At 40.5% G+C, this 14,875-nt stretch overlaps 2 protein-coding genes across 6 annotated transcripts in view; one reads left to right on the plus strand and one right to left on the minus strand.

The window, feature by feature from the left end:
• The window catches only part of LOC133622331 (ly6/PLAUR domain-containing protein 6-like), a 26,371-nt gene continuing 11,496 nt past the window's right edge, over nucleotides 1-14,875 (minus strand). For 2 of the 5 annotated variants that reach the window (XM_061984949.1, XM_061984948.1), the window contains exons 2-7: nucleotides 11,540-12,483; nucleotides 8,470-8,624; nucleotides 3,534-3,700; nucleotides 3,330-3,428; nucleotides 1,435-1,565; nucleotides 1-1,370 (exon numbers count right to left, since the gene is read on the minus strand). In XM_061984949.1, coding sequence (XP_061840933.1) covers nucleotides 1,197-1,370; nucleotides 1,435-1,565; nucleotides 3,330-3,428; nucleotides 3,534-3,700; nucleotides 8,470-8,618 — 720 coding nt within the window. In that variant the 5' untranslated portion in view covers nucleotides 8,619-8,624; nucleotides 11,540-12,483 and the 3' untranslated portion in view covers nucleotides 1-1,196. Of the gene's footprint in view, nucleotides 1,371-1,434; nucleotides 1,566-3,329; nucleotides 3,429-3,533; nucleotides 3,701-8,469; nucleotides 8,625-11,539; nucleotides 12,678-14,875 lie in introns of those variants that run through there. The other 3 variants (XM_061984950.1, XM_061984952.1, XM_061984951.1) reach the window with 3 other exon arrangements.
• The window catches only part of LOC133622330 (paraspeckle component 1-like), a 23,974-nt gene continuing 23,366 nt past the window's right edge, over nucleotides 14,268-14,875 (plus strand). The window contains exon 1 of the mRNA XM_061984947.2: nucleotides 14,268-14,691. Coding sequence (XP_061840931.1) covers nucleotides 14,350-14,691 — 342 coding nt within the window. The 5' untranslated portion in view covers nucleotides 14,268-14,349. The remainder of the gene's footprint in view (nucleotides 14,692-14,875) is intronic.

Here is a 14,875-nt window from a genome sequence, read left to right on the forward strand (position 1 = left end):
TTAAACACTGCACGATAGATTTTATTGCACCTGATATCGCACACAAGTAAACACTACAAGACTGCTAGTATTGCACATGATATCACACGAGTGAACACGCAGAAGGACTGCTTGTTTGGCATATGATATCACACACAAGTAAACAGTCTACAGGACTGCTTGTATCACACATGATATTACACATGAATAAACACGCAGAAGGGCTGCTTGTTTCGCACATTGTATCACACACAAGTAAACACCATGCAGGACTGTTTGTATCGCACATGATATCACACATTAGTAAACATGCAGAAGAACTGCTTGTTTCACATATGTTATCACACACAAGTAAACACTCTACAGGACTGCTTGTATTGCACAGGATATCACACACAAGTAAACACTCTACAGGATTGCTTGTTTCGCACATGATATCACACTCAAGTCAACACTCTACACGATTGCTTGTTTCGCACATGATATCACACTCAAGCCAACCCTCTGCACGATAGATTTTATCGCACATGATCTCACACATGAGTAGACACTCTACAGGACTGCTTGTATCGCACATGACATCACACATGAGTAATTTTTACTCTTTACAGGACTGCTTGTATCGCGCATGATATCACACTCAAGTCAACACTCTGCATGATAGATTTTATTGCACATGATAACACATGAGGAAAAATACTCTACAGGACTGCTTGTATCGCACATGATATCACACATGAGTAAACACTCTACAGGACTGCTTGTATCGCACATGATATCACACACAAGTAAACACTCTGCACGATAGATTTTATCGCACATAATATCGCACATGAGTAAACACTCTACAGGACTGCTGGTATCGCACATGATATCCCACACAAGTAAACACTCTGCACGTTAGATGTTATCGCACATGATATCACACATGAGTAAACACGCTACAGGACTGCTTATATCGCACATGATATCACACACAAGTAAACACTCTACAGGACTGCTTGTATCGCACATGATATCACACTCAAGTCAACACTCTGCACGATAGATTTTATCGCACATGATATCACACAGGCTAAAGAAGTTTTGCACAGTACGATCTGGTTTATGAGCACAGAGCTGCCATGTGTTTTGAAATAAAAACTGCAAAGTCATCATAAACCACATGTTTTTGTTTTTTGGAATTATCATGTCCACGTCCGGTCTCTATTTGCGTCTCATCGACATCCTAGTGCAAGGACGCAAATGATGATGACGTCACTCGGTGTCTGTGCGTGATGTTGCGCGGCTGCCCCGCTGGCCAGAGGGGACGTGGAGGAGAAAAGGGCGACGCTGTGGTTTCTGGGAAGCGACACGTTGCAAATGTTCCCCTGGCAGCAGGACGAGCACACCTGAAATAAAACACACTTTTTCACCACGCGTCAGCCAGAGCGACATGGCGGCGTCTGCACGTACCTGGTGGCCTCCGTCATGGACGTCAGCACAGCCCGTCAACAGACACGCCTCCGGGGTGACACATCGCTTGGTCACGGAGATGCTGTTGCCATGGCGATCCATCACATGGGTGGTGTAACAGTACCTGCTGTCTGAAAGACCATCTATGAGTTACTTTCCAGGACTTCAGATACGCCGTCAAAAAAGTCGGTAGATTTTTATGGTAAAAAACAAACAAACTGACAACTCTGTCGGCAGAATTTTTGGTACAATTTTTACGGTGATGCACTGTAAGAACAAGCATCAGTAAAAATTGGCTGCTCAGTTGCCAGAATTTGACCGTAAAGATAACAGTGGTACAGTTTTTTCATTTACATTAATGCACTATAAAAACTACAACCAGAGATTTTACCGGAAAAAAATAAAACTGTCAATTCAGTCGCCAGAATTTTGCCGAAAAAGATACTGGCAGTGTTTTTTCAATTTACACTGTAAAAAAAAAATGTTTTAAATAGCAAAGTGTAGGTGTTACGGTAAAAAAAACTTGCAGCTCAAGTTCCAGAACTTTACCATTAAATAACAGTAGTACTGTTTTTCCATTTACAGTAATGCACTGTAAAAACAACAGCCGGAAATTTTACGCTGAAAAAAACAAAAACAAAAACAGGCAATTCAGTGGCCAGAATTTTACCAAAAAATAATAGTGGTACCATTTTTCAATTTACGATATTGCACTGTAAAAAACTGACAACTCAGTTCCAAAACCTTACTGTAAAAGTAACAGTGTTACCGTTTTTAAATTTACTGTATTGAACTGTAAATAAAAGTTCCAAGATTTTTACGGTCAGAAACTGGAAGCTCAGTCGCCAGAATTTTACCGTAAAAATAACAGTGCTAGTTTTTCCATTTACAGTAATTCACTTGAAAAAAAAAGTTAGTAGATTTTACGAAATAACAATGGTACTGTTTTTACATTTACAGTAAAACACTGTAAAAACAACCAGAGATTTTGCGGTTAAAAAAACCCCCTTGAAACTCAGTCGCTAGAATTTTACCATAAAAATAATTTTACGGTAAAAAAAACTGGCTGCTAAGTTGCCTGAATTTAGCTGTAAAAATACAATGGTACTGTTTTTACATTTACAGTAGTGCACTGTAAAAACTACAACCGGAGATTTTACCATAAAAAAATATATAAAACTGGCAATTCAGTTGCCATACTTTAGCTTTAAAAAATACTGGCACTGTTTTTCAATTTACGGTAATGCACTGTACAAAAAAAAAGTGTAGATACTACGGTAAAAAACTGGCAACTCAAATTCCAGAACTTTACCATAAAATAACAAATAACAGTCGTACCATTTTTCCATTCACAGTAATGCACTGTAAAAACAACAGCCGGAGATTTTACGCCAAAAACAAACAAAAAAAAAACTAGGCAATTCTGTGGCCAGAATTTTACCTAAAAATAATAGTGGCACCATTTTTCAATTTACGGTAATACACTGTAGGAATAAATAAATTAGGTTTTAGGGTAAAACATTTTTTTACCATAAAAATAATAATGGTGACGTTTTTTAATGTACGGTAATGCACTGTAAAAAAAATGCTAGCAGATTTTACAGTAAAAAACGATCTGCTCTGTCGCCAGAATTTTGCTGTAAAAATACAATGGTGCTGTTTTTACATTTACAGTAATGCACTGTAAAAACAATGAGATTTTACGATGAAAAGAAATGCAGCTCAGTCGGCAGAATTGTCATGTAAAAATAACAGTTGCACCATTTTTCCATCTACTGTAAGGAACAAAAAAGTATGTAGATTTTACGGTAAAAAAAAAAAAAGTGGTTCAGTTTTCCATTCACTGTAATTCCCCGTAAAAACAAGACTGTTAACGGTGCATGATGAGATGGTACCTTGTGGACAATACACGTCCGGTGCCCAGCGGTTACACTCGTAGTTATCTGCAGCATCTTGACATGTGAAGCACTTGAATCCTCCAGGATGAGGCGTTGCTATGGAAACCAGAGAGACAATACGAGACAATAATTGGTTTTTAACGTTATACATACATACATACATCTATATATACGTATACTTGAACACCAGCGTGCAATTACTTGAAGGGTGGAGCTGAATGATGTCCTTCATGCTGAAATCTCGCATCTGCACCATTTGCAGCCGGTCCGCGAGGTTGCTCATCAGCAGGATCTGGGCCAGGGTCGGCCAGAACTCCATCACTGACCCCAAATATCTGCATGCACTTTGAAATGTTGCCAAGGGAACACTGAGAAAGGGAAGAGAAAATTAAATCCTTTTTTAGAAGAAAAAAAAATCAACAAGCTTGAGGGCCGTCTAATGGGACAGGCTTCAGTCCAAATGCTGGATTTTCGCCTGGCACAAGTGTTTGACTTGCCTGCATTCAATAGCGTTACATTAGTTTTGGACATTAAAAAGTGCAGCTTTTGAAAAAATGGTCTTTCTGTCCCCAGTCTTTCTCTATGAAATGTATTTTCTAATTATATTTTTCAGTGTCTCAGATTGACGTTATTTCGAATGGGAAAAAATTGCTTCGGTTTTGGTGCGATCTGTTCTTCGTCTGACCTTTTGGAACAGATTACGAACAAAAACTGGAGTGCCGCCGTAGTTTAGTGTACGCTTTTATGGAGTTTAATTACTGCCAAAACTCCACAAACACAAAAATGTTTTTTAGTCACGCCCAACAATTCACAAGTAAAACATTTATTTTAATTAAAAAAACGATTTGCAAGTTGAAAAAAAAAAATATATATATATATATATATATTTTTTTTTTTTCTTCATTTAAAAAATATATTTTCTGTGAGTAAAAAAACTATTCGTAAGTTGAAAAAAAATCTGCAAGTAATAAAAACGATTCGCAATTAAAAACTTTTTTTTCTATTGAAAAAACTATTCGCAAGTTAAACAAAAAAATGTTTGCAATTCAAGTTAAAAAAAAAAAGTTTCACAAGTAAAAACCCCAATATTCTATAAACAAAAAAACATTTGCAGATAAATTACAAAATATTCTATTAAAAAGGATTCGTAAGTAAAAAAGACAATTTGCAAATAAAATTATTAGAAATTATTAGAAAGTTATATGGTTGAAAACGATAATGATGTCAAAAAACATTAAAAAAAAAAAAGATGGGAAGTGCTCAAAGGCTTATTTTGAAAATGTAATTTTGTTTCTAGATGATATGCAATCTGTTGTTGTGTTCCCTAATTTGAGCGTACATAAATGAAGGTGTGTGTCAGGACTTGATCTTGGGAGTTTGCTTTTCCGGGATGCAACGGAAAGTTGGCTCGGGCGAGACGGGAATGAAGGTACATGATTTATTTATATTTATCAAAAAAAAGGAATAAACGAAAAGTGCGCACAGTGGCGGAGAAACAAAACTAGACTATAAACACAAAACTTGCACATTGGCAGAAACTATGAACAATTAAACAAAACTTGCAAACTGGCTTGAATAAAGAAAACTTACTTGGCATGGACAAAAAAGGAGCAGCGTGAACGATGGACATGAAAAGAAGTATCAGGCATGGACAGAGCATAAATGTGGTGTGAGGTCGTCAGGACGAACAACAGAAAATGAAAAGCTTAAATAACACAGACATGATTAACGAAAACAGGTGCGTGACTCAAAACGTGAAACAGGTGCGTGACGTGACAGGTGAAAACTAATGGTTGCTATGGTGACAAACAAGAGTGCACAATGAGTCCAAACGTGGAACAGGTGAAACTAATGGGTAATCATGCAAACAAGACAAGGGAGTGAAAAGCCAGAAACTAAATAAAACATGACTTAAAACAAAACATGATTACACAGACATGACAGTGTGTGTTGCTGAGTCCGACTTGGACGTGATCTGGACTGTACATGGGTGCTTATTTTGAAAATGTAATTTTGTTTGTGGATTGTATGCAATCTATTGTGTTCCCTGGTTTTCAGTGTACTTGGGTGAAGGTGGACTTAACCTGGTTTTAAGAACCCTTTTGAACAATCTGATTTCATTGACAACCTGGTCTGGTGAAGATAAGGTCCCTTTAAAAAAAAAAAAATAATAATAAGATAAATAAATAAATACAACTTCTTCTTGAATAAAAAAGAAAGTAAAACAATATAATCACATACAAAATAGTAATTAATGAAAATGTTAGTAGACCAGCAGCACACACAATAATGTGTGCTTCAAGGACTGTATTGTTCGATATTGTAGGAACCAGAAGTTTAATAACGGAAAGAGACAGCCCCTTCTGTGTGAATGAGTGTGGATGAGTGTGGATGGGGGAGGGGGTTTTTTTTGGGTTGGTGCACTGGTTGTAAGAGTATCTTGTGTTTTTTTATGTTGATTTAATTAGAAAAATAAAAAAAATAAAAAAACTTTTTTTAAATAAAATAAAATAATCATTCTATAAAAAACAATTCACTATAATAAAAACAATTTTCTTCAATTACAAAAACGATTTACAAGTAAAAAAACAGATTTTCTTCAATCAAAACAATTTTCTGCAAGAAAAAAAAAATTATTCACAAAAGAACGATTTGCAAGTATGAAAACAATTTTCTTCAATTAAAAATACAATCCGCAAGTAGAAAAAAAGTTTCACAAGAAAAAATAAAATGTTCCTCAATTTAAAAAAATGATTTGCAAGTAAAAAAAATATGTTTACAAATTGTATTCATTTGAATCTATAAATCATGGATTTTGATACTTTGTGCCATCTTAGAAATATGCTAACTTTTCCTATGTCATAATGCTAGTGTTAGCAAGCTAATGCTTTATGGTAACTTTTGAGCTACATTTGTACATTTTAAACCTGAAAGTCATTCATTTTGATAATTGGCGCCATCTTAGAAGTATGCCAACTTTTCCTATGTTATCATGATAACATTTTATGCTTGCATTTCTTCAAATTCTATTTGTATACATCTAAAATCATGGATTTTGATACTTGGTGCCATCTTAGCAGTGTACTAGCTTTTCCTATATGGCTAGCATGCTAATGTTGTATGCTAACTTTTTAGCTAATTTTGCATGTTTAAACCCAAAAATCCCAGATTTTGATACTTGACGCCATTTTAGACGTATGTTAACATCTCCTATGTTAGCATGGGTTATGCTAGCATATTTGTTAGTTTTATTAATATAAACCTAAAATTCATGGGTTTTGACACTTTGCAAGTAGGCTAGCTGTTCCTATTATAACAAGCTAATGTTAGCGTTTTATGCTAGCTTTTTAGCTTCAGTCAACCCTGGGCCAGAGGTACACACACCGATAGCAGAAGGGATCAGTTCTGAGAAAAACAAATCAAGGGCCTTCTTCACTTGAAGTGCCATGTTTTAACTTTTGAGTAGAGTTTTCTATGGCAGACTCCAGTTGCACAATGTAGACCAGTGTTTTTCAACCTTTTTTGAGCCAGGGCACATTTTCTGCATTGAAAAAATCCGGCTGCACACCACCAGCAGAAATCAATAAAAAACTAAACTCAGTTGACAGTAAAAAGTCGTTGTCGCAATTGTTGATATGACTTTAAACCATAACCAAGCATGCATCAATATAGCTCTTGTCTCAAAATAGGTGTACTGTCACCACCTGTCACATCACCCCCTGACTTATTTGGAGTTTTTTTTGCTGTTTTCCTGTGTTTTAGTGTTTTAGTTCTTGTCTTGCACTCCTATTTTGGTGGCTTTTCCTCTTTTTTTTGGTATTTTCCTGTAGCAGTTTCATGTCTTCCTTTGAGCGATATTTCCCGCATGTACTTTGTTTTAGCAATCAAGAACAGTTGTTTTTATCCTTCTTTGTGGGGACATTGTTGATTGTCATGTCATGTTCGGATGTGCATTGTGGACGCCGTCTTTGCTCCGCAGTGAGTCTTTGCTGTCGTCCGGCATTCTATTTTTGTTTACTTTGTAGCCAGTTCAGTTTTAGTTTCGTTCTGCATAGCCTTCCTTAAGCTTCAATGCCTTGTCTTAGGGGCACTCACCTGTTTGTTTATTTTTGATTTAAGCATTAGACACCTTTTTACCTGCACACTGCCTCACGCTGTTTCCGACATCTACAAAGCGATTAGCAACCGGCTGCCACCTACTGATATGGAAGAGTATTACACGGTTACTCTGCCGAGCTCTAGACAGCACCGACACTCAACAACAACACATCATTTGCAGACTATAATTACTGGTTTGCAAAAAATACATTTAACCCAAATAGGTGAATTTAGATAATCTCCCACGGCACACCAGACTGTATCTCACGGCACACTAGTGTGCCGCGGCACTGTGGTTGAAAAACACTGATGTAGACTAACGAGGCAGGACTCCGAAAGATCCATTGGCTAAGCTCCTCCGAGTGCTGGCGCTACCGTTAAGCACATAAAGACATACCGAGGACTCAAAAGAAAAGTTGAGATTTAACTCTGTAACTTTGAAGTGTCTGACCAAAGCCTGGAGTTTAAAAAACAACAACCTGAGTGCCGCTTAAAAGGTATTTGAATGAGGGTCTGGTTCTCCTGCAGAAATGTGCAGATTGTGAGTGTAAAAGTTGAAATGTTCCGCGTCTGAAGTCCCACCAACTATTGTAGCAGCTTAGTTGTGTCAACTTGACACATGGCGAGGGATTAACTTCTGCTCTTGTACGACTGCACATATACGTATACATATGGAGGTAATATCATGAACAATATGCAAACATGACGTGTTGCGCAACTTATAGCGTCTCATCACGACTCATAACTGTGTGTAAATAATTAAAAGATCCCTCATCTGCATGCAGCCGATCTTTGCTGCTCCCGAACTGAATAATTAAGGAGGCTATTTATAGGGTTGATGTTGGAAAAACAGCAAGCCCTATTTCAACTTGCCTGATGCCAACGTCAACTTAAATAGCCTTTAAACGCTGACTCGGCACGCGTAGTTGGAGGCGATGAAAATTGCACAACACATCACGAACTGGTCGTTTTTAAAATAATCTTTGAACAATTTGCTCGTCGTAAGTCAGTGGCACGCCTCCAGCTAAACAGGACTTACCGGGTGAAGAAGCCAAGAGAGACCACTGGACTGCTCGCAGACAGAAACCAAAGTGCTGAGAGTGTGCGGCTCAAACAGGAAGGGGGATAAAAAAAGAGGGTGCAAAGAATCACCGTGACGTCACCGTGACGATGGCCATTAATCTTCATTGAACCCTATAGAAAGAACACCATGCATATTTGATGAATTAGAAATGTCAAAACACGTATCTGTTGTTAAATAGTTACAATTAGTGAATTTATATAATGCTAAGTTTAATTAAGTGTGAACAGCTGAATCAATCATTTTAAATTAATAATCGATAAATCAATTGGATGTTGTTATTAATGTATAGAAATTGCACAAAGAATGGCGTAATCCAGAGGTTCCCCAAAGTTTTTAACCCGGGGCCGCATTGGTTAAAAAACATTGGGCTATACATAAATACATATATTGTCTCTTTGCAGATTAGACGAACTGCCTTCTCCTTACACTGAACAAAAAAAAGTAATAAGTCCACTGATGTTTAAAAGCTATTAAAGTCTATTTTACATTCCCCCAAAGATTTTGCCATTTTTTTCCCTCGAGCACTAATTGACTGAAACTTGCCGCACGCTCGCCCGACGCTGCGGTGCAAACGTGATGACGTCACGTTATTGATGGGAAAATGCATTTTCCGACTTCCCTGCTTAGGCTGCTGCCCCCGCGACCCATCCTCGGATAAGCGGAAGAAGATGGATGGATGGATGGATGATTTGCCTGAGCGGCTATGAGACCCCGAGACTAACAAGCGGTAGCAAATGGATTGATGGATGGGCTCGAAAGGACATATTAAAAAAAAAAAATCCAAAAAAATAAAAAATATTGAATAAAACTTCCTGCGGGCCGGATTTTGGACGCTGGTGGGCCGTATCTGGCCCTCGGGCCGTAGCTTGGGGACTTCTGGCTTACTACTTTGTCCGATATTTGGGAGGTTGTGATTACAGCATACAGTAAATTGTCAAGATAAATACTGCGGATGCTGTGGATCAGTGGAGGGAATACTTCAAAGACCTCCTCAATCCCACCTACACGTCTTCCTAGACCTAGGAGAAAGCAGTTCCTGGGGAATCTGTGGTGGGCTCTCCTATTTCTGGGGCTGAGGTTGCAGAGGTAATTAAAAAGCTCCCTGGGTGTGGATGATCCCCAAGGCTTTGGATGCTGTGGGGCTGTCTTGGTTGACAAGACTCTGCAACATCGCGTGGACATTGGGGGCGGTGCTTCTGGATTGGCAGACCTGGGGTGGTGGTTCCTCTCTTTAAGAAGGGGAACCGGAGGGTGTGTTCCAACTATTGTGGGATCACACTCCGAAGGTCTATTCAGGTGTACTGGAGAGGAGGCTACGCTGGATAGTCGAACCTCGGATTCAGGAGGAGCAGTGTGGTTTTCGTCTTGGTCGTGGAACTGTGGACCAGCTCTATACACTCGGCAGGGTCCTTGAGGGTCCATGGGAGTTTAGCCAACAAGTCTACATGTGCTTTGTGCACTTGGAGAAGGCATTCGACCGTGTGCCTCGGGAAGTCCTGTGGGGAGTATCGGACTGTCTGATTGTGGCGGTCCGCTCGCTGTATGATCAGTGTCAGAGCTTGGTCCGCATTGCCGGCAGTGAGTCGGACTAATTTTCATTGAGGGTTGGACTCCGCCAAGGCTGTCCTTTGTCACCAATTCTGTTCGTAACTTTCATGGACAGAATTCTAGGCGCAGTCAGGGCGTTGAGGGGATCGGGTTTGGTGGCTGCAGGATTAGGTCTGTGCTTTTTGCAGATGATGTGGTCCTGATGGCTTCATCTGGCCAGGATCTTCCGCTCTCACTGGATCGGTTCGCAGCCGAGTGTGAAGCGACTGGGATGAGAATCAGCACCTCCAAATCCGAGTCCATAGTTCTCGTCCGGAAAAGGGTGGAGTGCCATCTCCGGGTTGGGGAAGAGCTCTTGCCCCAAGTGGAAGAGTTCGAGTAATTCTGAGTCTTGTCCACGAGTGAAGGGAAGAGTGGATTGTGAGATCGACAGGCGGATCGGTGCGGCGTCTGCAGTAATGCAGACACTGTATCAATCCGTTGTGGTGAAGAAGGAGCTGAGCCGGAAGGCAAAGCTCTCAATTTACCGGTCGAACTACGTTCCCATCCTCACCTATGGTCATGAGCTTTGGGTTACGACTGAAAGGACAAGATCACGGGTACAAACTGTCGAAATTAGTTTCTTCCGTCGGGTGACGGGCTCTTCCTTAGAGATAGGGTGAGAAGCTCTGTCATCCGGGAGGAGCTCAAAGTAAAGTCGCTGTTCCTTCACATCGAGAAGAGCCAGATGAGGTGGTTCGGGCATCTGGTCAGGGTGCCACCCGGACGCCTCCCTGGGGAGGTGTTTAGGGCACGTCCGACCGGTAGGAGGCCACGGGAAAGACCAAGGACACACGTTTGGAAGACTATGTCTCCCGGCTGGCCTGGGAACGCCTCGGGATCCCTCGGGAGGAGCTGGACGAAGTAGCTGGGAAGAGGGAAGTCTGGGCTTCTCTGCTTAGGCTGCTACCCCCGCAACCCAACCTCGGATAAGCGGAGGAAAATGAATAAATTAATGTTTGAGGGGGAAAATGACTTGGAGGGAGCATATAAAGAAAATAACGGCCAAGTGGGAAACATTTATGAATGTATTGAGATGTCTTGTGGGAACAGACTAAGGCGCTAGCAGGGAAACATTAACGAGCATATATATAAAGCAGTAATTAGATCAAATATTGATTATGGTTGCATTGTACATAGGGCTGCTCCCCCGTCCGACCTCAAACAGCTAAGAAGCACTTCGGGTATGCACAGGGGCGTTCAGAACTACTCCTATAGTCAAGCTCTTTTGGTAGAAACGGGTGAAACTTCAATAGAAGTGAGGAGGAGCAAACTGGCGCTGAAGTACTGGGCTAAATTGCAGAGCTGGGGGGTCTTTAATTCACACTGAGAGGGTGCTGGGAGAGCACTGGGAACTACAAGGGAGGAGGAAACACTTCATGCACTCAGGAAGGAGCAGAGCAGTGGAGCTAGGACTATGTGATTTGCAGTTGGTTACCTGTTCCTCCTTGGATCCTGTCAGAGTCCGATGTGGATCGTTCAATATAAGAATGGATGCAGGTGATCCTGTAGAAGTAACAAACAAACATTTCGAGAACAAATGATCAGATTACATGCAGATATACACAGACGGTTCCAGAAATATGATTAATGGAAGGGCAGCGATAGGGGTGAGCATCCCACAGTTGCAAATACGGCATGGTTTCAAACAAACTATCAGTATTTACAGGAGAGCTTGTGGCTATTTTATGGACACTTGGATGGCCGGAGGAGGTTAAGCCACTGATTCAGCAGCAGTATTGATGGGTGGGAAGAGTGTGGCAAGAAACTACTTAATTAGTGAAGCAATGGTAATGCTGGGAAGAATGCAGAGATTGGGTTGCCAACACATGTGGGAGTACAGGGAAATGAGGAGGCTGACCAGAGAGCAAAAAAGGCATCAAACAAAAATGAAATAGGAATAAAAGTACTATGGAAGGGTGGAGTGGAAATGCGGAATACAAGAAGAAACAGACAGAATGTGGCAAAAAGAGTGGGAACAGGGGAGTAAGGGAAGGTGTTATTTTTCATTAAAATCCAACATAAAACACACACAAAGTTTCAAAATGGGAATTAGGGACACTGTGGTGTACACAAGGCTGAGGCTGGGGCACTGTGCACTAATTAAAGGATTGGAAATGATTGGTAAGCACACTGATGGGAAATGCACACGCGGAGAGGAAGAAAGCGTCACCCGTACCCTCAAATACCGCAGTGAGTACAATGAAGAGAGAGCCATAATCATACTTGCCAACCCTCCCGAATTTTCCGGGAGACTCCCGAAATTCAGCGCCTCTCCCGAAAACCTCCCGGGACAAATATTCTCCCGAAAATCTCCCGATTTTCAGCCGTAGCTGGAGGCCACGCCCCCTCCAGCTCCATGCGGACCTGAGTGAGGACTGCCTTTTTTCACGACGACAACAGGGTGACAAGAAATAAATCATCCAGCCTAGAGATAAATTGTATTATTATGTTTATCTTACCTAAAAATGAATATATTTATTAATTTAAAAAAAAAAAAACTAAATAAAATGTTACTATATTTTGCTAAAAACATCAACATTTATTGTATTTTTATTTTTATTTTTCCTGACTCCTTATTACATCCAGCCATAGAATTATACATTAAAATAAACATATTTGAAATAATTCATTTTAAATTATCATAATAATTCATTTAACATGACCATATTTAATTATTAAAATAATTGCTTGTTTATCAACAACTTTAGCATTTTATTCATTATATTTTGAAGCTCTCAGAAACCAAGTTATGTTATATTCCTTAATATTTATTTATGCAAGTTTGAAGTATCAATTATCTAAACACAGTTTTGTTTGCATATTTTCAGGATATATATATATATATATATATATATATATATATATACAGGTAAAAGCCAGTAAATTAGAATATTTTGAAAAACTTGATTTATTTCAGTAATTGCATTCAAAAGGTGTAACTTGTACATTATATTTATTCATTGCACACAGACTGATGCATTCAAATGTTTATTTCATTTAATTTTGATGATTTGAAGTGGCAACAAATGAAAATCCAAAATTCCGTGTGTCACAAAATTAGAATATTACTTAAGGCTAATACAAAAAAGGGATTTTTAGAAATGTTGGCCAACTGAAAAGTATGAAAATGAAAAATATGAGCATGTACAATACTCAATACTTGGTTGGAGCTCCTTTTGCCTCAATTACTGCGTTAATGCGGCGTGGCATGGAGTCGATGAGTTTCTGGCACTGCTCAGGTGTTATGAGAGCCCAGGTTGCTCTGATAGTGGCCTTCAACTCTTCTCCGTTTTTGAGTCTGGCATTCTGCATCTTCCTTTTCACAATACCCCACAGATTTTCTATGGGGCTAAGGTCAGGGGAGTTGGCGGGCCAATTTAGAACAGAAATACCATGGTCCGTAAACCAGGCACAGGTAGATTTTGCGCTGTGTGCAGGCGCCAAGTCCTGTTGGAACTTGAAATCTCCATCTCCATAGAGCAGGTCAGCAGCAGGAAGCATGAAGTGCTCTAAAACTTGCTGGTAGACGGCTGCGTTGACCCTGGATCTCAGGAAACAGAGTGGACCGACACCAGCAGATGACATGGCACCCCAAACCATCACTGATGGTGGAATCTTTACACTAGACTTCAGGCAACGTGGATCCTGTGCCTCTCCTGTCTTCCTCCAGACTCTGGGACCTCGATTTCCAAAGGAAATGCAAACCAAACCAACCCAAACCATCAGTGATGGTTTGGGGTGCCATGTCATCTGCTGGTGTCGTGAATGTGAGTGTGTGAATGTGAGTGTGAATGTTGTGTGAATGTGAGTGTGAATGTTGTCTGTCTATCTGTGTTGGCCCTGCGATGAGGTGGCGACTTGTCCAGGGTGTACACCGCCTTCCGCCCGATTGTAGCTGAGATAGGCTCCAGTGCCCCCCGTGACCCCGAAGGGAATAAGCGGTAGAAGATGGATGGATGGATGGATGGATGGAGTCAAAAAGTTTGGGGACCGCTGGGCTGGACTACCGGTATACAGGTATAAAAGGATCTAAGGTGGCGAATGAATTCAAATAAAGACCAGTGGAGGGCAGCAACACGCCTGAGATGCGTCCAGTCTGCTGGAAATTAAAAAGAAGAAGTAGAGTTGCGCGCGCATCCGTCGCCATATTGGAAGAAGAAATCTCCACTTTTTGAAACTACCTGCTCCCCCCCGCCCCCCTAAATAAACACATTAGTACTGCTTCATTCGTGTAAAGTCCACGCCATGGCGGACGGCAACGGACAGTTACCGAACCTGCAGTGCAGCAGCAGCCCACTACAGAGCCCCCAAATCGAGGCAGGCTCCCCCACCGCAGCCGACGAGCAAAGGCCGTCCAACAAAGAAGGAGCCTCGCAGCAAAGCGGGGATGCTCGCACAGAAATGAAACTTCATATTGCGAGTTTTCGGAAGCCTGGTGAGAAAACCTTCACGCAGCGCTGCCGTCTGTTTGTTGCTAATTTACCGCTGGATATTCCGGATGAAGAATTTGTGGGTATGTTCTCAAAATATGGAAATACGGCCGAGGTTTTCATTAACAGAGAACGAGGATTTGGCTTTATTCGTCTGGTATGTATACACTATATTAGTCATATAATCCATATTTAGCATGTTTTCATGTGCTCTGCTCTTGCTAAAAGATTTTTTAAACACGTTTTCCTCTTTACGACACTGAAGTTTATGAGAGGTTTTCATTGTGTATGAATAATACACTTTTCAATAACACACAGATACTTCTTACAGTGGCAATCAA

Source organism: Nerophis lumbriciformis, linkage group LG23, assembly GCF_033978685.3.
Source record: "Nerophis lumbriciformis linkage group LG23, RoL_Nlum_v2.1, whole genome shotgun sequence".
NCBI lineage: Eukaryota > Metazoa > Chordata > Actinopteri > Syngnathiformes > Syngnathidae > Nerophis > Nerophis lumbriciformis.